This window comes from Felis catus, chromosome D4, assembly GCF_018350175.1.
Source record: "Felis catus isolate Fca126 chromosome D4, F.catus_Fca126_mat1.0, whole genome shotgun sequence".
Classification (NCBI taxonomy): Eukaryota; Metazoa; Chordata; class Mammalia; order Carnivora; family Felidae; genus Felis; species Felis catus.
The window spans coordinates 76,232,035-76,256,709 of NC_058380.1; the positions used below are offsets into that span (position 1 = coordinate 76,232,035).

The window sequence follows — 24,675 nt, forward strand, 5'->3', positions numbered from 1 at the left end:
GGCCTCCTTCGTATCTCCCCTGATCCTGGCTCAGGGCTGGATGCAGGAGAAGGAAGCTTGTGCCGATGGATGTGCTGGAAGAAACGTGTGATCCATACACAGATGGGCCATCCGCCCTGCACCTCCCATAAAGGCTACTTAATTCTTAGCTAAATGAAAGGTACAAATGCTGAGGCCAAAGCCCTAGCAGGATGTATTCTTCTCTCCTGCTCTGGCATCGATGGCTGCACAGGCCCTTCTCCCTCCTCCATGAAATGGGAGACGTTAACGCCAGCCTACCTAACATGCACTATCCCACAGCATTTTACAGAAGGAAAAGCTGGCCAGAAACGAGAAGCATGCACAGCCCCTCTAAATGAAATAAAGCCGCTCTAAAGAAAACCTCAGAAACAATACTGGGCCCAGGGTTGGGCGGTGGGGGGGGGGGGGGGGGGGGGGGGAAGGCTGCTCCCTGAGGAGACAAGTTGCAAAAGGGGAGCTGTGTCTTTATACAGGGAGCTCTGTCTCCTATGACGGTTACCAACTGGGTCCCAAACCTGCATTTTCGGTTTGTTTGTTTTTCCCCCTCATTACCAGTCTGGGGTATGTCCAGCTGCCCACTTTGTGCTGCCAATCGGGATGTGAACTGTGGGCTGCTGTGCTGGATGAAGACCTCCCTGAGAACCCTCACACTCACTGTCCTCAAACCTGAGCTCCGCTCTCCAACACCGGCTGACCTTCCTTTGCTCTACGTTAAGAAACCCTTCTGGGGCGCCTGGGTGGCTCAGTCGGTTGAGCGTCCGACTTCGGCTCAGGTCATGATCTCACACTCTGTGAGTTCGAGCCCCGCGTCGGGCTCTGTGCTGACAGCTCAGAGCCTGGAGCCTGCCTGTGTCTCCCTCTCTCTCTGCCCCTCCCCCGCTCATGCTCTGTCTCTGTCAAAAATAAAAATAAACATTAAAAAAAATTAAAAAAAAAAGAAACCCTTCAGCGCCCCATTTCTTACCCATTTACTTCTGTTTTCTCCCAGCTTCACGACTACGAAATGTTAAGCTGCTATCATTTTTTTCTCCTGAAACAAGGCTACAACTTCCTAACTGATCTTCCCTGATGACTCTTATCTAGCATCCCATATACACGTCCTTCAATCCCAGGTCCAGTCCCACCCTGCACCAGCCAGAATCAATCGTTTTTTGAAATGCAAATTAATATGACACAAAAATCTTTAAACGACCTTAAACGGCTCCTACTAAAACGGGCGCATTTCTTAACATGGTCCACGCATCTAGGGGGATTTGGCGTTTATCTCAGCTCCTCCCTAGCAATCTGCTCCATACACTTTTTGTCTCGTATCTCGGGGCCTTTTCTGTACATGCGTGTCTTGCTACCTGAAACTTCCCCTCTCCCTACCCACCTACGTGGCCTAAACCTTGCCTCCTGCAGGATTCCTGGGATGCCCCTCCTGACCCACCGCACAGTTTGAGTCAGGTGTCCAAACCACGCTTTGTGTGGCTGCTGCTCCTAGCGTTTCCACGTTGCATTGTGATTTCCTCATTACCTATCTCTCTCCAAGTCTGGACTGAGCTCTGTGAAGGGAGAGCCACGCTGAATTTGGTGCCGCATTGGCACAGAGTAGACACTAAAACTGTTGCTGGGCAAAACCAGGGCAGGGGGTCAGCTTCGCTCATACGTTAATATAAATGAACACTTTGTATTGCATTTAGCCCCTGCTGGCTGTGCCCCCTTGTCCCCCTCCCACCAGCTGCCTCCCTGAATCACTGACAGTAGGTGGGACAGAAAACGGGACATAGTTGAAAGTGGGAGGCGTATTTACCTCCGATTTCATTTTCTTTGAAGAAGCTTCTCAACCAGACAATAATGAAAAGTTGTGTTTCCTTCTGGAAACTCAACCCAAACTGTGTCTTTGTGCAGAATCACCACCGGAAGAGAAGGCTCAAAAAGATACCTTCGACGTGTGGTATGTACATTATATATCTCAATAAAGCTGTTAGAAACAAAAAGGAGATACCTTTGGACAAAGGGTCTCTTAACACATCTTCTTGGAATGAGAAGGAAGAAAGAAAAGGGAGCTGGTTTGAGTCCTAACCCTGTCACTAGTTTATAGTTCCCTTTGAACAAGTTTTTCATTACCCATTTCATCATCTACAGTTAATGGATTTATTGAATTAAGGGTCTTTCCGGTTGTGAATTTCAGTGATTGTGGTGCCTCAGACTTCAGGGACTTCTTGGACCAAGATCTCTAAAAGAAGCCTTCCATCGGGCGCCCATGGAATGTGAGGAAACAGAAGGGCAGACCCCAAGAATCCTACAGAGGAACACTTGGGGTCTAGGGCTTGTGTGTCAGATGAAGACCAGCTCCAACCCAATGATGGATCAGCGGTCAAGTCAGTCTCTAAGACCTGGCTCGAAGCCTGCGCCCCGACCCAAAGCCAGGGTGTTGATAGAAAACAAGAATCTGGAACCAAATGATCGACATCATGCAGGCTAGAATCATGCTGGTCTATCTGCCTCTATTTTTTCACTCTTCCGATGAAGTATGTCTACCTGTTTCAAGAGGAAGAGAAATGCCTCCCAGAGAGGAAACTTTTTGGAGTGGCCACTGTGGTTAAGTAACAGCAAAACGTAAATGGTGAGAGGCCCTGAGCAAGAAAAGAAAGAAAGGGAAGAGCAGGTATTTCCACCAGCTATATGTCTCTGGATTATATACATCCCCCCTCCCACCCCAGCACCTCCTGAGACTCAGTTTCCTAGGCAGGAAGACACCAGCTTCAGAGGGTTTGTTGTTAGGATTCACTGAGATCCTGTATGTGAGGTGCCCAGCATGCCTGCTGGCATATAGTGGTTCTCAGTACCTGGCATCTGTTCTTACAGGGATGAAGTAGGGCGTTGGGGCTCTAGAGTGACACAGTCCTGGGATAGAATCCTGCCTCTGCCTATTACCAGCCACGTGACCTTAAGCAGATGAGTTTTCTCATTTGGAAGATGGACATAATACTCTGGACCCTGCCGGCTTCTCATGAAGACAACGCAAGATCATGTGATTAACTGGCCCACAGTAGGAACTGCATACAAATCAGTCATCATTGCCCATTCCTCCGGCATCCCTTTCCCCAACGCACACAGCCCTACACATCCTTCTCGTGTATTATAAGCTCAGTGCCCAGCTGTGCAAACACTCCCCTGTGCCCCACTGCTGGGTTCCAGGCTGTGCTTTTTGATAATTTTGCTCCCCCACCCCCACCCCAACCACCCCCAGGTTCAGGCAGGACTCAAATTCAAGCTGGCAGATCATCCAGTGAGAAATAGCCGTGACTTCAGGCTTATCTAGGCTTCTGTACTCAGGACTGGAAAGAGCTATACCATTAGGCTTTTTGTTTTGGGAAAATGATGGTAATAACAATCATCACTGACTCAACTGCATCTCACAATAATAAATGATCACAATCACAGCTCGCATTTCCTGAGTATTTCTTATATGCCAGGTGCAGTGATTATCACTTTATAATCATTGTTTCTGCTAATTCTGCTAACAATACTGTGAAGCAGGCATCACTATACCCATCTTGAAGATACACTGAGACTCAGGAAATCAAAATGCCTTGCCCTAGTCACACATCTGGCAAACGGGGCAGAAGACTCACATACACCGGGTATGTATGTCGGTATTTGTTGAAAGGTATGCCTTTGATAAGGAGGGGGGAACAATGACTGATTTGAGTTCCTACAAGCCAACTCATCACACGACCTCATACCATCTTCATAATAACCTTGATGCTTTCCTAACTATTCCCCAGGTACCTCTGAAACTAGCCCCATGTGTTGACTCCATTGCAGGCATTTGGAGATACAGCCTCGCCCTTGCGCGAGAGGACTCAACTATCGACACAGGCAATGGCAGTTTCTCTAACTACTTGGAAGACTGAGGAACGGAGACGTTCCAAGACCTAAAAAAGAAGCCAGTGGTGTCCCTAAAGAGCACCTGGAGAGATTCAGGCACTGTTGCTGCAAACTGGCCTGAGAGGACTCAACATTCACCAGGCTTTCCCACACCCCAGATTCACGTCTTGTCCCCTGCAAATCCCTTCTCTACCACCCCAGTCTGGCAAATGCCCACACCCTCCCGGACTCTGCTGGGACATCTCCTCCAGGAAAGTTCCCAGCCACCCTACGTGGTTAGGGGCCAGTCTCCCAGGCTTGCTTCCTTCACTCCTGACCCTACACACACACACACACACAGTGCACACACACACAGTGCACACACACACAGTGCACACACGCACACGCGCATGCTTTCCTTTGTTGAAGCATTTATCAAAAGGGTTGTAACTGTCTATCCACCTGTTAATCTTTCCTATTTGGCTGTGAGCTTCCTGAGAGCAGGGGGTGGGTCTCACTCGCCTTGCAGCCTCAGCACCTGATACAGAGCCTGGCATATCCCAGGAGCCGGACCCACTAGTGGACCCCCTAGTGTGGAAAGATGGAGGGGTGAGAAGGTATGAAGGAAGAACAGGAGAGATAGAGCGGCAGGAAACACACCCCGTGCCGTGATATCTGTGAGTGAGGCTGCTCTCAGGTTGATGGGTTCTATCTGCTGCTGCCGACCTGGGGAAGACAAAAGCTTCCCTCGGTGCACCAGGGTTCCTTCCAGACCATTCTGTTCTCACTAAGGGGCTGAAGGCAGAGAGAGAACAAAAACCCCATATTCATCTCCAGGGAAATTCCACATTCTTAGGGCAGGACTGCTGAGAGAGAAGGGTCCCTTTGGACAGCCCCGCTCCCTCAGTCCCTGTATCACCTTCCTGGGAATAGGCCTGTGATAGCAGAACAAGTGTGGTTTCACCCCTGGCCGAATAGAATCAAGGGTAACCAGCTTATAGCAGTATCCATCTTGTATTGTTGTCCAAGGGGGAAGAACAACAGGGGTGAACTCCAGGGCTTCAGGGGAGGATGTATTTGTGTGTGCACGTACCCTAAAACAAGAAAATGTGCAGTCTGTCCACCGATAACTCTGCCATCTCTGAGGATATGGGGGGCTTTGGCAAGCAGGAGACTTTGAATTTGCTCTGAGTTTTCAGGAGGGTGAAGAAAAAAAAACAACGCTGTTATCTGGTTATTACGTTGTAACTATAGGTTCTAACAGATTGGATAAGCAGACCTCAACTTTCCCATCTGTGGAATGGGAACAGCCAGCCCAGATGAGAATAGAGAATGCCTTACACAAGAGTCATTGTTTCTTCCTTTCATGCCCATGGTAGATGTCGCTAAGTGACCACTGGATTCCTGTCACCAAGCCTGGTCCTGACCCAGGATCTCTTTCCGCGAGCATTCCAGGCAGCTACTACCTTTTGATCAAAACCTGCGTAAAAGAAGAAGCTCACCCTAGCTGGATGCCTGCCAAGGCCTCTTCCAGCTCTGACGTTTTAGGGTTTGGCTTTGTCTGGCAGTGCTGTGGCTAAGCTAAGACAGAGAATTAAGCTACCAGAGGGGTACTGGTGCACAGAGTACCTCCTCCCCCGCCCAAGCTGAGGGCCTAAGTCTTTGCTTCCCTCAGTTCTTCCAGTGGTGGATAAGAGAAACAGAACAGGAGTGCAAACAGCTCCCCTGGGTCTCATGCCAGCCAGCATCTAGAGAGTTCTCTGAGGCCGCCGTGCTATGCACACACAGGGTCTTCATGATTAAAGCAGCCTGGGTTCAAATCCCTGCTCTGCCACGCTCCCTGGTGTGAACTCCCTCAGGTCGCCTTACCCTTCTGAGCCTCAGTTTCCTCAAGCATGAAATGCAGATAGCAACGCCTCCCTTCCAGGCCTGTTGTGCGAGGAGTACATTGGATGAAATAATGTACGTGAGAGGGCTCTGTGAGTTGCTCTGCGCCGAGCGCCGCGAAGGATTATTATTCTTGGTACGCACCAATAGGAAGAAGACTAGGGTGTTCCGTTCCAGATGGACTCAATCTAAAGCGGGGAACAAATGCTTTTTTTGGTAATTTCATCTGGTGGAAATGGCAGTCTCATGGGCCTATTTGTGTTTAATGAACCACATCCTGTATCGTCTTTTTGCAAGGCTCTGAGGAGAAAGAAGTGGGTTCCCTCCTCTGGCGTGCTGCAGACTAGCGAGTGAGTGTCCAGCTCTCCCTTAACCTCCCCTGACCGCTCTACCCTCCCCTCTCCCTCAGAGCTAGATGCATCCTACAAGTAGCTGCGTCCAAGCCACGGTGCAAGGGGAAGGGAGAGGGGTCCTCAGCCACATCCCACCACCTGGCTGAGACCCTGGCATAGATGGATGTGGACAGGCTCTGATCCCTGACTCCTGCTGTCGTTAAGAAGCGTGCGGCTGCGTGTGACTGAAAGGCAGACGGCCTGGGGCAGATGGGGCCCGAGGAAGGGGCAGTCTGTTGGGGACACAGCAGATCTGGGAGGGCCCTGAGGCCGTGCAGAAGAGTCTGGAAATTAACCTCAGGGCAAGGACACAGCACCCAGGAGTTTTCATTCAAGAAGTGGCATGAAGGAATGTCTGTTTTAGAAACATCCCATGATGGTTGGTTTTATGTGAAATCTTGCCTGAGCCATGGGGTGTCCAGATATTCGGTCAAACACTAGTCTAGCCGTGTCTGTGAAGGTGTCTTGGATGAGATTATCAGAAGACTAAAGCAGGCTGCCCTCCCTAATGTGGGTGGGCCTCATCTAATCAGTTGAAGGCCTGACTAGGACAAAAAGGCTGACCCTCCCGTGAGAAGGAACTCCTCCTGCCTGACTGTTTGAGCAGGAACGTCATTCTCTTCCTGCCTTTGGACTTAAACTGAAACATTGGTTCTTTTTGGGTCCCAAGCCCACCAGCTTTGGAATTAGAACTTATACTACCAGCTCTCCTGAATTTCCAGTCCGCTGAACAGATCTTGGATTGAAACTTAGCCTGCACAATAACACCAGTCACATGAGCCAATTCCTTATAATAAATCTGTGTGTGTGTGTGTGTGTGTGTGTATCAAATGTATCTTTTACATGAATATTACATATCCATCCAACCAACCATCTTGTTGGTTCCATCTCTCTGGAGAGCCCTGACTCGTCCATGTCCTGAGGGCTGCTATGTGGTTTGGATTGATGGGGGACAGGAGTGTATGCAGGGAGTCCAGGTAGGATGCCAAAGCTGGAGTCCAGACAAGCCACGATGGCAATTTGTGACAGAGCGACCGCAGTGAGATGGAAAGAAAAGGGTAAATTCAAGACCTAACTGGGAATTAAAATGGATAAGATTTGCAAAATGGCAGGGGGAGGGAGAGGGAGATATTAAGGACTCAGCAGGGGCATCTGGGTGGCTCAATCAGCTAAGCATCCAACTTCTCACAGTTTTTGAGTTCGAGCGCCACATCAGGCTCTGTGCAGACAGCTCAGGGCCTACAGCCTGCTTCGGATTCTTTGTCTCCCTCTCTCTCTGCCCCTCCCCCACTCACACTCTGTCTCTCTCTGTCTCTCAAAAATAAATAAATGTTAAAAAAAAATTAAAAAAAAAAGAAGAAGAAGAAGAAGGACTCAGCCTTCTGTCTCCCTTCCCAAGATCCAAACAGATCATGGCACGTTTTGTGAGAACACCGGAAAGTGCTAGGTTGTCTAGGGTGTGTGGGGCAGAGTTTGGGTGGGCAATGGAGCTGGCATAACAGCAAATATCAGAGGAAAGCTTGGAGGCACAGGTGTGAAGTGGGAGTCATCAATTGTAGGGATGGTGACAAAGTCCCCACAGAGGGAAGGACAGTCCAAGAAGAGGGCCCAGGCCAGGGTCCTGTGCAGCCACACCAACTGGTTTGGCAGAGGAGGATGCAGCAGACAGAGAAAGGAGCCAGCAAGAAGGGAGGTGGCCAACAAGGAAGGTCTGGTGCCATGGAAGCAAACACAGAAAGTGCCTCAAGCAGGAAGTGGTCAACTCTGTCAACTGCTAACACAAGGTCAAGCAAACGGGACCTGAAAACTGCCCCCGATGATTGAATCTACAGAGAAGTAAACCGGTGCCCAGGCAGGTCTCGGCTCTGAGAATGACTCCTTTCATGTCTGGTTGCTGTCTTTGAAGCAAGCTCCCTCAGGAAACTGAAAGCCCCAGAGAGTTCTCCAGCCCGCATCAGCCCCTTGGCCACAACTGTCCTCACAAAAGGAGGTGACATTTGACTTTCTTTCCCTTCTCCTCCCCCCCACCTCAAACCCTGGGCTGCCTTTCAAACAGCCAAAACTCCTTTAAAGAGGAGTCTAGGAATGCCTCAGCTGACATTCAAAAGTGCATTGTAATTCAAATGGAAATGCAGAAATTCATTCCCTTGGACAGTCTTGGGAAATTATAATAGAGATAAAACATCTTTTAAAGGTGGCACCAGGCATTTATCTGTGAGGACATCTCTACCATGGACTATCCCAATCTTAACTCAAGAGCAGTATAACCTTCACTGGAAAATGTCCTTTCACAGGGTCACAGAGTCTATAAACTTGGAAAAGTCATATTAATTGCATAAATTTTCTCTTCTACACTTTCTTGGTCTCTCCTTTGGGTATCTGTGTGTGTGTGTATTTGGTTTGCCTTTGCCTATCTCTCTTTTTTTCTGACTCCTCCTACCTCCTTCAGTTGGTCTCTCTCTCTCTTTCACACACGCGTGTGCACATGCGCACGTACACACACACACACACACACACACACACACACACACACACACGAATGCAGCTACCTGAGCAGACATGGCAACTATGGTGGGGAAGGAATGGGTTGGGTCAAGATGATAATTAGGTGCCCAGCTCAGTGCTAGATGAGTCCATCGATACGCTATGCTTTCATGGGAGCCTGTGTTCTGCATATGAGGAAACTGATCTAGAGAGTGAATCAATTTGCCCAAGAACACACAGCTGGTAAGAGGTAGAGCTTGCGTTTGAACCAGAGTCCATCTGATTGCAAAACCTCTGCTTTATCTCAGAATGAGGAAGTCTTTATCCAAGGTAGCCAGGGGATAGATAACTTCATAGAGAGAGTTCTTAATCATGGTAAAAGTCTCATGTATCAAGGTCACAGCTAAGCAGAATATGTGAATATCAAGTCAAGGAGTGAAATGGAGGCCCAATTGGGAGAAAGGTAGTTTTTTAAAATACACACATATCAAGACCACAGCAGTATTTAGTGAAAAGTGAGCTGAGGCAAGAGACTCAAAACTCCATGTGGTCCTTGGGGCACCACCTGGGAGGAGAGGTGAAGGTCAAAGAAAACGGACAGGCTAAGCAGCTTCCACACTAAGCCTGCCTGGGCCCGGAGGGTCCAGCGATGATTTTGGCTACTCTGGTTGCCTTCTAAGGTCCAGCTCTTCCTGGCTTCTGACAGGCATCATCTAATTAGCCTGTTCGGTGCTCTGGTCCCCTCCAGACCGGTGAAATGCTGAGCAGACCCACTTGGTGGTAGAAAGCCCCACCTCCCTGCCTAGATCTTTCTAGTCCTGCTTGGCATACCCAGTCCCCCTCTGGAATCAGTGTCACAAGGTGGGTCTGTTACTTTAGCATTCACTTTGCCTTACTGCAGGGAGAGCAATACATAGACCACCCCCTGCCACTATCTGCATCACAGCAGATGTTGTTAACTGATCATAATGTTCTTGGCCAATGACTTCAATGAGCTCCATACAGTGGCCTAGACAAGCTACTCCCTAACGGATCAAAACTGGCACATGAAAGGAAAGGTATGGGCCATCACATAATAGTGACTGGGTTCTTTACCATGTGTCAGTCCCTCCCTCTTTCCAGCTATTTACCAGTGAATTAAAAAAAAAAGTCTACAACAAAAATGGTAAAATGTTGAAAGTCTAAGACAGACTGGTGATGAACAACAGGGGACAGTGCCCACATCTTGTCTACTGCGGTGCCCCTAGCACCTGGTGTGAGGTCTGCCAAGAAGGAACATTTGGGTATTAGTGAATTAAAGAACTAATGCATGATAAATGTGACTTTTTTCTCCCTGTGGAATGCACACTTAGAAGCACTTTGGGGAATAAAATGAACCTCTCAAGAGGATATTTTAATCAGGCACATTCACCCCAACCCCCTGGGCTTTCCAGTGATTTCCAGTGGCTGCTTTGTGTCACAGCAGGAGCCAGAGCCCCATGATTAGTAAATCTAGAAAGGGTGGGGCATTTATTTGTAATTTCTGGGGACACAAGATCTAGGGAACACTGTACGCAGGTTGGAATTCAAACACCATCTCATTCACTAACAAACTGTGTGGCCCTGACAAGCCCCTTTTCTTCTCTACGCTCCAGGTCCCCCTTCTTTAAGATAAGGGGTGAGTAGTATCCTTGCTTTCTCTGCCTCTGGGGCGGGGGTACATGGGAGAACCAGTGGAACCATACTCTGTGAAGTGCTCTACTCATGTCTGTGCTCAATACCCATGCCCTATTGGGTCTTTTTTCTTGACCTTCTCTTCCAGCCTTGCTCTTTCCAGCCAAGGACAAGCCATCATGTGGAGCTAACCATAGATTTCAAAGACTCCAGGAACCCCTCCACCCCTACACTCTCTGGTTGGAAGGATATTTGCAGGGATTGTCCTATTATGGTGACACAGGTGCGTCACAGGGGGAAGTAAGGGCTGAGTTTACACGTGAGCCCGGAGTTGTGGCCAGGACCAGAAATCCTCAGCTGACGCCCACACGTTTCGCTTTATTTTAAGCTACAGTTTTTCATGTGCTTACTCTATGCCAAACATCTTACCTGTATTATCTCATTTCATTTTCCCAACAGCGCCACAAGGGAATTACTATCTCTCATTTAACAAGTGGGGGCACGGAAACGTAGCAGTTACTTGCCTGAGGTTACCCAGCAGGAGGCTTGCAAGCCTGTCTGTCTGGCTCGGCCCCACACTAGCTCTCCTCTTTCCACAGCTCTGCCACCAGAGTGATCAGCTTCCAAACCCAGATCCACCCTGACCTGCTTCCCAGGGAGCCCTTGTTTAGCAAGCGCCCATGACACACAGCTGATGGCTGGGGAGAGAAAGGTTACCTGCTATCTCTGAGCCCAGAGTTCTTTCAATTCTTTGGGGTGTGGGGGGTGGAATCCCTGGCTTCTCAGCCTCCCACTTGCAAACATCACTCCCACATTTAAAAAATAAAACCATCGTGTTTAATGTGCCATCTAGATCACAGCAGGTGGACACAGAGGGGAACGCACACGTTAGTGTTAAGGTGGCCTCAGCATATTCCTGTGCTCTTCTTAGGGGCAAGCCTGGATGATAGAAGAAGGAAAAGAGCCTCAGCACAGGCAGCCCAGAGAGAAAAACTACCACACCAAGGGTTCCCAGCAAGTCTGTGGCAAACCCGAAGACTCTGGAGTCTTAAAGGGGCCCCCAGATGCCCTTTCAGGCCTCCTCTCTGCCCCCAAACCATCTGACTTGCAACAGAGTCCATGCGTTCACTGTATGAGGAGTGGGATTTTCTGGAGTGCAACAGTCCAAGGCCTGGAAGCAGCTGACGTGGCACTTAGCATGAGAGTGCTGTCCCAGGCCCCAAACGCGGGCCGAGGCGAGTTAGTTCGGCGGCCACAGTGAGCGAAGCTTTTTATAAACATAACCTAATTGTATTACTTCAAAGTCCTGAAGCTTATTGCCCTGCTTAATGATGTGTCACGTTATTTATAGGGGAGGACAACGAGACTTCTATTGATTTAATGCACTTCCTTAAAGACCGTCATTGTCACAGCCATAAAACAGAGCTATTCCCAGACAACTCAATTATGTCCCCCGCGTCTATAAACCACCCTGTGGCCCACACAGTTGTACACAGGAGGCAGGGAGAGGTGAGACCATGGTGGGGGTCTCAAGGCCCCAGGACAGAAGGAAAAGTTCTAGAGATGGCAAATGCAGGTGCAGTGGGGCACCATCCAGTCAGGGAGGAGGGGCGGCACGCAAAACCCTTGATGGGGGGCTTGAAGCACCCCACTTCGTCTTGGCCCACCCAGCGGAGCTCTGTGATGCTAAGCAAGCTTCCTCCTCCCTCTGGGCCTTAGTTTTCCCAACTGCAAACTTGGGTTGCTAAGCCCAGCGAGACGTGTAAGGTCCCCGGTGGCCCCCACGTTCTGCGGGTTGGAGGGTTACGGCTGATCTGGTTCTTGAGACAGAGCTGAGCCATGTGGCGACGGTGCAAGCACACGTTTAACATCGTTCCCCACCCTTTCCGTCCATCGTCCATCGAGAACTCTTCTTTCTCAGTTGATCGATGCTAACAGTAACGAACGCTAACAGGAAGCAATTCTCGCCCTGCTACTTATTAGCTGTGTATCTCTGGGCACTTGACTTGGCACAACTGAGACACATTTTCTCCCCTGTGAAATGGGGATGTGAATACACAGGCCTGTTAACATACCTCATTCATGTATGCAATACGCCTGTCTTTCTCAAAATGCTGCTACACAAACTACTACCCTTTAATGTGGGAGGCAGACAAGAACAGCTAACGTGCCCATTTCATAGGAAGGGAAAACTGAGGTGGGAAGGGAATGAAGTTCCCAAGGTGGGGTGGTGGAGACTGGTCTCCTGCATCTGGTCTGGGGAGTTCCAACTCTGGTAACAGCTGAGGATTGAAGGGAGATAAGATCTGGTGACCCTCCCTGAGGACAGAAGGCCCTCCGTGGGACAGACTTGAAACTGTGCCCTCAGACACAAAGTGATGGCTGCCAGGCTTCCAAGCAGCCTAGAGAGAAGAAGGGGTCAAGGAGACACCACTCCCACCCCTCTAACTCTCCCCCAACAGTTGTTTCAAGGGGAGAGAGCTGGGAACAAGGAGCCTGCGGGAGAAGACCAGAGTTCTGGAGTGCTGACCACCACCTTGCAGCCTCAGAAAATGCCTGAACTGGAAGAATCCTGAGATATCATCATACGGCCCCTTATAGGGTCAGTGGTGCAAGGAAGCCCAGAGAGGGGCGGGGACCGCCTAAGGGCACACAGCCTGTAGGAGACAGAGCCAGGATTTAGCCTGTAGGAGCCTTACCTCCACACTCCACCCAGCTGCCAACTTCAGCAAGCATTTGCAGGCTTACCTTTCTGATACTGGAGCCACAGCTGCTGCTGGACCTTCTTGCTGGGGAAGTGAATGATACAGGTGAGCTCGGAGCCATAGAGGGCCTCTGCGATGTAGTGGGAGCCGTAGTGCTGGATGAAGGAGAGCAGCTCCTCCCGGCTGCTCTCCCTGGTCAGGATCTTGAGGACGTTGGTGAAGCCTGGACAGAGGAGGAGCAGGGGGAGGTGGTCAGATTTGGGAGGCCAGTGGCTGCCAAACTGTAAGTGGCAGGGGGCTCTTTCCAGCCAGGTTTGGTGCCTTATCCCTCACCACCGCATCAGCCTGCTGGCTGCACTGGTCTGAACATACGCGACAAGTTCCCCTTCGCTCACAGGGCAAAGGTCGGTCCCTCTGGTGGACCCACAACTGAGAGGGGAACAACAGCGGAGTAAGGCCAAAAGCCTGGCGACCTAGATCACGGGACCTGAAAGTCATGATCAGGAAATCAAAGTTGATGTCTGTCCCGAGCACCTAATGTGTACCAAGCACACTGCTCACTGTTTCGCCCACTTTGTCCAATTTAGTTTAGGCCCCAACAGGGCACCCCCCGCTGTGTATGTGAGCAAGTCAAATCTCAGACTATAAATCATTTCCTTGGTCTTCCAGCCAGAGGAGCTAGGATTCCCAGCCCCTTCTGCTCTCACTGCAAAGCATATGCACTTCCCGCGGCATCCAGTCACCCAGGGCTTGAACTCTCCATGGCTGGAGCCCCGGGGCTGCACTGGCCTAGGCTCAGCAGATACTCTGCGTGCTAAGATTTGATCCCTGGCTTAGCTTCCTATACCACTACTTTCCCTTCTGCCTCTGCCTTTGCCTTCCCAAGACAGTGGTATGTTCTCTCTCCTGACATGGCCAAGGGCTTCCTTTGCTGCTCTGCTGTCCTGAGTCCTGTGCCAAAGAGACCTAGGTCCTCAGTGCCCAGCACGGTGCCTGCACAGCAATCACTCAGCAACTGCTGTCCCCCCCTCACCTTCCCCCGGCAGGCAGGTCACCAAGCTGTGCTTCCAAGAGCCTTAAGTCCTGCGTGGGCTCCTTCCTGCTACTAGATGACCAGTCCAGTGACCTTACCTGGTATTCCAGGCCTCCAAGGGCATCTCCCATGAGCCACCTACATCAGGCTTTACATCCAGCCAAATCAGCCTTCTGATTTCTCCTAAGTGTGACCTGAGATCTCCACCATCCTTTCTTCATGTACATCCCCCGACACGCAACACCCATACACATTCACACCACCACCCACCTGAATGGCCTCCCCACTTCTTCCCTATGTCCTCCCTGTGCACGAAGTCTCCGTCACCCCCACCCTCCCAAGAAACGATTCGCACAGTCCTGGCCAGCCGCACCTACACTCTGCACCGCCAGGGGGCGCCACCTTGACCGCAGAAGCTAGTCCACTCGTCTTTGAGTCTGGAAACGCGTCCTTCCCCACCCCCGCCCCACCCACCCCGGTACAGGGCACAGGTCCCGGGACAAGGCGGGGACACCAACCACCATTCTTCCAAGAGCAGTGGATTCTGTGCCACATGAAAGTACAATGTAAAACAGCAAGCAAGCCCTTCGCCAACAGTAGAAATGAGCTGCAGTTTGCCAACACTTGATTTACAAGGGGTTCCCAGGAGCATCATTATTGATTAATTAAAGCTGATACACCTTTGTAGTTTTAACACAAACATCGCGGTCTCATTCACAAGTGCCGTGCAAGAGTGTGGGTGGTAGGGAAAACAGAAACATGCCTCAAAAGAATGGCTGTTTGATTAGGACAACCCCTCTCCATCAATCTGCTAACTCATACAACTGGGTAATTAATGCAGCAGTGTTAATGATGAGATCATTTCTCTTAAATAATAAATAACAACACCATGGAGATGACCTGTGGCTCTTTATCCAGGCAGACAAAACTGTAATCAAATCCCTGCTGTGCTCCTGTTCGGCCACTTACTAGTGTGACCTTGGGCAAGTTACTTAACCTCTCTGACCCTCAGTTTCCTCATCTGGAAAAAAATGGGATAAATAATGCCTTCCTTGCAGGACTGATAGAAGTCCTAAGATAAAAAAAAAAATCATTAGAAAGGACTTAGCCAACATCAGCAATAATCACTATTTGTACTTCCCAGATGGGAAAGTCCCCTGATTCCTAGACTAAAAGAGTTCCGTGTTGCTCGTGAACAAAGTGATATTGAAAAAGATAAGAAAAGATGTGGCAGTAAGTAGGAGACACAGGGACAATCATTCAGTGGCAGTGTTATGAGTAACAGCCAGGGTAGAAAACCGCATCTTTCCAGAAACTTTCATTCACTCTGAATTTTCCAGTTTTCCTTTTTTTTTTTTTTTTAATTCCTTTATCAAACAAGAGTGCCAACAATGTGTTGATTCTCTGTTAGTTACAGAGAATACAATAGAGGATACCGGAAAGAACAGGGCCTACACCCTACCCACAGTTCTTAGGTCAGGGGAGAAGACAGAGAAGACTCAGATATGCATCTAGCACTTGTTAGTGCTTTAATACAGGTGCTCACAGGGAATATCCAGAGTTACTCTGAGGGGAATGGAGAACACAGGAGGGGTCTTGCAGCACTGCACGATGTGTTCCCTGGGCCAGGAGATCCAGACAGAGGGAATAGCATGTGCAAAGGCACAGAGGCATGAAAGAACATGGCCCATTTTGAGAACTATAAATTGTGCCTCATCAACTGAAACACAGGGTTTGTGCAGGTAGAGCATGGGCAGTATATGGGCCCATGTGTTGCAGGGGTATGTGTTATTGCTGTCTAGGAGTTGGACAGGAAAGGAAATCATCCAGGAGAGACCAGAGGAACCAGTGCCTCAGAAGAATTTATAATCCACAGGCCTGACATACACAGAACATAATTGTGACTTAGATTGTCATTTACCCCATCTCCCACTCACCCTTCCTCACACTGCTATGATACCCCTTCCTCCAGGAAGCCTCTCAGACTCCTCAGAGCAGACAGCTCCCTCCTCTGGGGCACTGCTGCCCCACTGTTGCATTGAACCGACTGAAATGTAAGGGTCTCACTGTCTGTCTGCTTGTCTGCTCCCCCTCCCTGTGGGCTCCTCCATGGCAGGGAGGGCATGGCCTCATTCCCTCAGCATCCCCAGTGCCAGCCCAGGGCCTGGCACCCCCTAAGCCGTTGGGCACATGTGCTGAATTGCACCAAGCCCCCTGCCCCCTAAGCCCTTGGGCACACGTGCTGAATTGCACCAAGCCCCCTGGCTGCCTGAGAGGTGGTCCTCACCTGCCGAGAGGGTGATGGTGCTGAGTTTCACGCGGTACAGGTTGCTTCGGACCCGCCACTGCTGCACCATAGGGTAACCCATGGCCTCGTCATACCTGATGTCTCCTGGGGGACAGAATAAGAAGGGGAGGTCAGCACTTAGAGAACACTCATCAAAACCCCCAGCCTGCAGCCCTGCTGTGTAATGGCCCCTTCTAAATAGGCAGATGCTTGCCTTGACGTGCGGGCTCTCACTGGGGCCAACAGCTTTATCTGGATCTGCCTCCAGGCCTCTTCCTGGCCTCTGATCTCAACCCCAACCCTGCTTTTTCTCTGCCCAACAGGTTATAAGCAAGCAAGAGCAGATTTGTGATTCCACGTAATCCTGCTGGCACCTTGCCATGGGAAATTAGACATCTCAGTGCCTCGGTTTCCCCACTGATACTATGGCTACCTATGCCGACCTTACTTCACAGATGCCTCGGGAGACTCAAGTAAGATAACAGAAGTGGAGTCCTGTGGGAACCTGTCAATGCTGTACGTGCAGGCACAGGGTCAGTGACCACAGCCCGTCCTCTGCGTATCACCTATGGCTGCTTTCACAGGATGACAGCTGTTCTCAGCAGGTGCCACAGAGCTTCCTATAGAGCCTAGCACATTCACTATCTGGCTCTTTCTGTTGGCTGACCCCTGTTTGGACCACTGTTTTCTAACATGGAAACATGGGGTGAACATCGGTATCACATAAGACACACATGCACATACATAAAGGCTCACATTTCAAGTAAGACCGAGCTAAATGAAATTAAGCAAGATTTAAAAAACTCTGGGTAATTTCTGGGGCACTTGGGCGGCTCGGTCGGTGAAGAGACCGACTTTGGCTCAGGTCATGACCTCAAGGTTGGTGAGTTAGAGCCCCACATCGGGCTCTGTGCTGACAGCTCGGAGCCTGGAGCCTGCTTTGAATTCTGTGCCTCCCTCTATCTCTGCCCCTCCCCCACTCACCCTCTGTCTGTCTCTAAAAACTAAATAAGCATTAAAAAATTTTTTTTTTAATCTGTATAATTTCTTGGCACCTTGACTAGATTAACATGCATTCTAGAGCTCTAGGAAGGTAGCAGTGTGGGTACTGTACTCTTAAGGTAGCATTTTGCAAACTTTTTTGACCAAGGAATCCCATTTTCATAGAGGGTTCACTGGAACTCATGTTCCATAGAATGCATTTTGGAAAACACAGGTATAGACAAAGAATAAACAAAGATGAAACCAGCACACTGTTAGCAAATGGTTAACTCTAGGTGGTGGGTGTATAAAAGATTCTTGTATTCCGATTTATATCTATTTGCATTTTCTAAACTTTCTGCTCTTAGCACTGAAAACTCTCTTTTTTTTTAATCAGGAAAAAAATACATGGAAAAGAAATGCTAGTCACATCAGCAGTTAATATTATTGTTGTTATGTATCCTCTGCAAATGGCAGGCACATTTTCTGTCCTTTTCTCTTGTCCCCTGGTGAGGAGGCACTTAAAGAGATATCTGATACCAAGATTAAAATGAGAATCTCATTGGAACCAATGATTTCTTCCTGGACATTACTGCAGTATTAAAGTTGTCCATTACTGTCAACTTTTTTTTTTTCCTCCTTAGCCTTTTCAGGAATAACATAATTTTTTTTCCGAAGCTTTCATTTTAAAGTAAAATATTCATGATCTCCAAATATATGTCTACTGGAGCGGGGTTGTTTTGTGATAAATATGTCCTCTCTGTTTATCTGCTCTGCCTGTCCTGTCCTTCCTCTGGAGAGGCTGCAAAGAGAAGGAGAATGGGTGGGGGTGGGGGATGAAGGAGAGACTGTGTTTTGAGTCAGGCAGGAGCAAACAGTCTGCACAGGAAGACTAGGCACCTGCATCCGGGTAGCCTCTGCCCCATCTGTTTGCGCCCGTCCTGATTCAGAACAGGCTTGGAGTGGGGTTGGCGACGGGGGCCCATCCTCAAGAGAGGGAGGCAAAGCATCTGAATGCAGGCTGTGGACACAGTTCATTCACTGGATGACATGGCGTCCAAAGGGAAAACAAATGCTACATCTTTTGATTATCATGAAACTTATAAAGCCATCATTTTTGCCTCTCCCCACATTGTTGGACCTCCCCATAGTCGTTATTATCGCTCTGCCCTTCACTTCCCTCCATCTCTGGTCCTTCCTGGAGTCCATCCTGGAATATAAGCTCCTCTAGTGGAGTGTTAGCTTCTTGAGGTCAAGGAGATTTTTTTTAATGTTTATTTATTTATTTTGAAAGAGAGAGAGAGAGAGAGAGAGAGAGAGAGAGAGAGAGAGAGAGAGAGAGAGAAAGAATCCCAAGCAGACTCTGCGCTGTCAGCACAGAGCCTGATGCAGGGCTCCAACTCCCAAACCTGGAGATCATGACCTGAGTGGAAATGAGAGTCAGGTGCATAACCGACTAAGCCACCCAGGCACCCCAAGGCCATGGTCTTTATTATCTGCACTCCTGCAGAGCCAAGAACAGAGCCTGGACCATAACAGGCTCTCAACAAACACTTATTTACTGGCTCACTTGCTCACTTGCATCCTATACCCAATCATAAGGGTATGGCTCATCCTTGGTCCTTACTCATCCTTGACCTCCATTTTATCTGACTCTATCCTAGATCCCCACCAAAAGATGGGCTTTTTCCTGGTAAGTTTTTTTGTTGTTGTTGTTAACTCTAGAAATAAAACAGTTCCCTTATTAGGATGCCTCCAGAGATCCTCATGTCAAAACAAACAACCCTAATAATTTGTACCACTAATACAGAAGCACAATGCACTGAGCATTTTACACCTACGATCTCCAGTACTCACCACGGTGCTGAAGAATAGTTCTTACACCCCATATCTCAGAAGAAGAAACAGGCTCAGAGAGGGAAACGCCCAAGGACACACAGGTCAATGCCTGTGCTTTTCCACTAAAGAACAGCCCCTCCCCACAGACCATGGTGATGTCTGCTTTAAGGGGTGGTGAACTCCCTGTGACTGAGAGTATCCAAGAGGGATCATTACTCAGTGGAGATATTACAGATCTGATCTCTTCATTGGTAAGGAGGACTAGACGAGATGCCCCTGACAGTCTCGGTCAGCTCTGAAATCCTATGATCTTATGAAAATCTAAAATTAAGGAAGGCACAGCAGTTTTTAGACAGATTTTACAAAGCATTTTTAGATATATGATTTCATCTGATCTACATCTGGGCTCTTTTTGAAGTAGGACAGGTCAGGAAGGTGATGTAGGATAGTGGATACGGCATCAGCTTTGGAGTCAACACCCACTGGGCTTAAATCCTGACTCGACTGTGGACTAGTCATGTGGCCTTGGACCAGTTAAATGAGTTCTCTAAGCAGAAAGAAATCGTGTGCCCTTGAAAGGGGACAATGACCCTTGCAGGGTTACAGAGATGAAGACGTGCGCAGTGTATGGCCCCTGGAGACCTGAAGCACACATGACTTGGGTCCTCTGCTCCGTCCGTGCCACTTTATTGGAAAGGCTGTGGAGGTTCCAAGGGCTTGCACGTGGTAGAGGGGGCTAGGAACCAAAGTTGGCCACACTGTGTGGTCTTCCTTGGGGGACAGTTTCCTTCTCAGTGAGAGGGTGCAGTCACCTGTGAGGATGACCATTCTCTGCGGGCAGTGGTTGAGATCCCCAACCACTGTATCACAAAAGTAGAACCAGGGCCTGTACATCTTAGGAAAGTCCCTCCAAAAAGGATAGGAGAGGACCTGGGAGAAGATGAGGGGGAGCAGAAGGGCATCCTGGGTGGGACAGAAGATACAGAGTCCCAGGAGAGCCTGCAGAAGAGGGGGAGAAGGAGAGGGAGGGGTGGGGGTTGGGGGGCTGCAGAGCAGAGTGAATAGGGCAGAAGACCCAGGGCGGTGGAACCTGGTTCTCATCCTGGTAGGCGTGCTCTGTGACCTTGGGCTGATCCCATCACCTCTCTGAGGCTAGATTCTTCATCTGTATAATGGGGAAAAAAATACCCACCCCACAGGATGGCTCAGGGCCCATATTCAAAATCAAGTTGTGTAACAAATGCTTTCAAGTGAGGGAGACTCCTGGTAGAGAGGGCCAGTGATGTTACTTTAGCACCATTTAAAAATAAACCTAGTGAAATAAGCTAGACGCAGAAAGACAAATACTGCACGATCTCGCTTTTATGTAGAATCTGAAAAAGCCGAACTCATAAAAGCAGAGAGTAGAATGGTTGAGGGTTAGGGGGAAATGGAGAGACGCTGGTCAAAGATACAAAGGTTCAGTTATGTGGGATGAATAAATTCTGCGGATCGAAGGCACAGCACGGTGCCTAGAGTTAGCATACTTGAAATTTGCTAAGAGAGTACGTCTTGGCCCAGATCAGAGGCTGGAGTCTCAGGGAATCCCCCTAGCTCTGCACAGACCATAGCAGAAGCCTCCCCTCCCCCTCCCCCCCCCCCACAAATGGCAGGTCCCTTTTGCACTCTGTCTCTCATGAAGGACGAGGCCCGTCTTGGACGTGCTGAGGACTGACAGGCACCCAGAGAGCAGGTGCGTGGTCAGAGCGGCGGGGAGGGGTGTGGCATGTGCGGCTTACCAGTGAGCAGCTGGAGGTCCGGGAGGGGCTCGGAGAGGACCCCCCGGCACTGCTCCTCCACCGGCAGTGGGATCACCAACAGCCCATCGGCCAGCTGAGGGAAGTCCTTGATGAAGTTGTTCTCCCTGTGGAGAGGAGCAGAAAGACCGCCAGAATGAGAACGTGGAGGCTGCTGGGGGCTGCAGGGTAGGAGGGCCGGGCTCTTGTAGTCAGATCAGAGAGACTCTCCAGTGGGCGGCTGTCCTTGCCCTTCGCCTCTGGCTCCCCGAGTCCCGGCTCAGAGCACGCGGTGCTAATCACAGGCTCTAGACTCCTGCAGGCTAGGGCTCGAGTCCTGGCCCGCCATCCACTAGATGCACAATCCTGAGGAAGCTACTGTTCCACCCAGAACCTCAGTTTCCTTGCTATGAAGTGAGATCTCAGGGTTGTTGTAAACACTTAATGGGATAAAGCTGCCAATTGCTTAAGACACCGTCTGAGACTCTACAAACTGTGTATTTGGCTGCTAAACATCTCCTTGCATAAGCAATGACAGTGGTGAGCTAGAATGTGAGGGAACTGGGGACAGCCTGGAGTGCTTGGAGGAACAGGGGTAGGGTTGAGCTGGAGAAAGGAAGGCTGCAAAGAATGGGTGTGAGTGTGCTCAAGTGGAAGTGTCCTAAGGCATCTTTTGGATCACATGCCTCCTTTTACAGATGGGGAAACTGAGGCCTAGAGAAGGGGAGCGACTTGCTCCCAGACCCACCCCTCCTCACTCTCCCCACCCAATTCCAGGCTCATGCTCTTTCTCCTGCCCTGGTTTCATCAGATGCCTCTATTCCTTCCTTGCAGGTCCATTGCAGGGAACAGAAGACAGACCTTGGGGGACTGAACCCTGAACAGAGGTAGTCTTTTGGGCAGGCGGGGTACTAACAGTGCATCCCATGGGGGGAGCCTTCAATCTTTCATGCAACAGACCTGCCTAACACTAGAACAGCTTGCCAAGCCAGGTGGTGAGCTTCCTGTTCTTGAGAGTGTGCAAGCAGGGAATCTGACAGCCACTTGGCACGGATGGTATTAAAATCTGACATTTGAGGTCCCTCCGTATTCAGAAAAGCTCAGAATCTGAGACACTAATCACAATCTGGAGAGGAGAAGGAGGAGGAGGGGGAGGAGAAGAAGAAAAGGAGGAGGGTGTTTATCACTTCACTGTGCCCCCTGGAAAGGGCAACTTTGAAATGAAAATCAGGAAGAGGAAAACAAAGATAGGGATGCCAAGGCAATGCCTTTGAAGCCTGGATCTCTTGAGCAGTTCAAAAGCAGCTGTACAAACGTGGGGGCGGGGCTGGGTCACTTCCTGTCTGTACTCCCTGTCCCCGCTGCGCACCTCACCCTAGGCACCTGTGAAGCCCCCCCAATGATTCATTCATGTAGGGAACCCCTCCCCTGTATCCTGACCCCTGAGGAGTCCAGGGTAAGAGACGTTAGCCCCATTTTCAACATACTCAGCATTGCCAGTACCTTCGTCATCATCATCTCTCACGCTGTGTCCAATCCTCAGAATTTGCTAGGGTCTGGCTAAGTGCTTTACATACATTTTATCACTTAACGTTCACAGCAACCCCACAAGACAGTTATGATTACATTCTTTTCCCAGATGATCAAAACACGGGGCGCAGAGTGAAGAGGTGGTGGGTGTTGGGGTTTGAACCCAGGTCTGTTGATTGCACACTTGGGAAAGTTGGCAGCTGGGCCTGGGAGTGTCTGCTGAGCACGTGTGTGCATGACAATGAGTTTCTAGGTCCACGCTGGTGCACTGAGGCATGCTATTTTGTGTGCCTGTGTGGGCGTACCCCTGTCTGTCTCGGGAGCTATACTTGTTTAAGTCTATGCATGTGCCGTGATCGTGGCTTCCACCTAGGTGTTTGTGGTTGGCGTATGATCCGTTTGAAAGCCTGGGTGTGTGGAACGGCCATGCGAATAGAAAAAGAGGGACTTCTGGGGCGATGGGAGTGCCCCTAAAGGGGCACGTTAACACTCGCCAGGGTCTGAGGGCCTAAGTTTCCTTCTGTGTCCCTTGTGAGGTGGCCTGTGGCGATACAGATCTCCCCACAAAGATACGGCAGGGTGGAGGGTGTCTGCACGCCCAGGTCAGCTGAGCTCACACTCTGGGTGGAGCCCTGAGCTGGGCCGAGAGATTCAGAGAGATCGGATTCTCCCCCACTTTTCTAGATCTTCCCAGCCTAGTGGGGGAGACGACAAATGAGCCATGCGGAGCGGCCACTGGGGCCCAGTGATCAGGAATTCTGGGTGGGCTGGATGCTTCTGGGACCCATCTCCACAAGACCCAAGCACCTGTTTCAAGCGTAGGTATGGGCACGGGTGAGAAGATGCCAGCGGTTCTGGAGACTGGGCTCCAGTTCTGCCCACACCACACCTCACTGCTTAACCTGGAGCAAACCGCTCAAACTTCAGATTTCTCATCTGTAAAGTGAGGGTCAGAAAAGCTGTTCGATCTGCCTTAATGAGAAACAGCAATAGACAATAAGAATAACCTTTTACTGAGCACCTACCACGCGCCAGGCACGGTTCCAGGTACATTTATCTTCTCCCAGCCCTATGAGGTCGGTGCTGTTAGGACCCTCACTTCAGAGGCTGAACAGATGAAGCACAACACAGTTGGAGGTCCCAGGTGGTCTGGCCCCAAGGCTCCCAGTCCTCACTACTGCTCAGGTGCAGGGAACTGTCAAAGCCAGCAGAGCAGTAGTGCCCCTGGGTACACTGAGCCCAGACAGGCCACGGCCAAGAGAAGGAGCGTGCTGCTCGTTACGACTTGACCGAAAGTCGAACCAGCTGCTCTGGTCTCCGAGTGACCTCACCCATCTTCACTGCATCGCCATGAGCTGGGTGCTCACTCCGTCAATGCAGAAGTAGAGGCTTTGAGGCATGCAGTACCTTCCAGAACTTACACAGAGTGCACTGGAGAAGAGGGATCTGAAAGCAAGCTTATGTTTTCTCACTTTACCATCCAAGGTCTCCATCTTCTCTGGCACTGCTTTTAGAGACAGAGACAGAGACAGAGACACCCTCTTCACTCCACATCCCTCTGCCTTCTGTGTAAGCCAGGCTTCACTCGGTGGGTAGATCTGACCCCACAGGGACAATGAAAGGCAGCCTCGGGATGGTGGGGTGGAGGTGGGGGGGTCTCATATGCTCTGTGTTCCTAGAGGAAGGTTTTCTCCCGAAGCTTTGGGGAAGCAGGGAGGATGTTGAGGAAGCACGTGAGGAAGAAGGGGAAGATGCAGGGGTGGGAGGTTGAAGGCCAGTGTGAAGGCTGGGAGGGAGGGAGGCAGGGGCGAAGCAGGGGATGGTAAGACCAAGGTCTGTCCCTCAGAAAGGGGCCCCTTTGCCGCCACCGCCTGGGGATGGCCACAGTCCTGCGTGGCCGTTGCCAGCAGAGGGCGCCCAGGGCTTTCACATCTCCTGGGCTCTCTCGGGAGGTACAAAAACTCAGATGGGAAGAGCAGGCGCCAGGAAGTTCCCCTGGGCCCAGAACCGCAGACAGAACCCAGACGGCTGCTTCAGAATCCACCCACCTGCAAAAGGGACGCGGGAGGCCGGCGGGGTGCTGGTTAAATTCAATTGCCAGAAAGTGAATTCTGATTCTCATAGCTTGTGTGTACGTGTGTGTAGAAAAACAAAAACAAAAAAAACAAAAACAAACAAACAAACAAAAACTGCAAGGCTACTGATCCCAAAGATAGGAAGATGGGAAGGAGAA

The 24,675-nt window shown here is 50.1% G+C and overlaps 1 protein-coding gene across 8 annotated transcripts in view; it reads right to left on the reverse strand.

Moving 5' to 3' along the window:
• Window positions 1–24,675, reverse strand: part of ASTN2 (astrotactin 2) — an 882,958-nt gene that overhangs the window by 229,617 nt on the left and 628,666 nt on the right. For all 8 annotated transcript variants that reach the window (XM_023242644.2, XM_023242646.2, XM_011288658.4 and 5 more), the window contains 3 exons: window positions 20,916–21,040; window positions 16,318–16,422; window positions 13,041–13,220 (listed from right to left, as the gene is read on the reverse strand). In XM_023242644.2, the coding sequence (XP_023098412.2) occupies window positions 13,041–13,220; window positions 16,318–16,422; window positions 20,916–21,040 (410 nt within the window). The remainder of the gene's footprint in view (window positions 1–13,040; window positions 13,221–16,317; window positions 16,423–20,915; window positions 21,041–24,675) is intronic.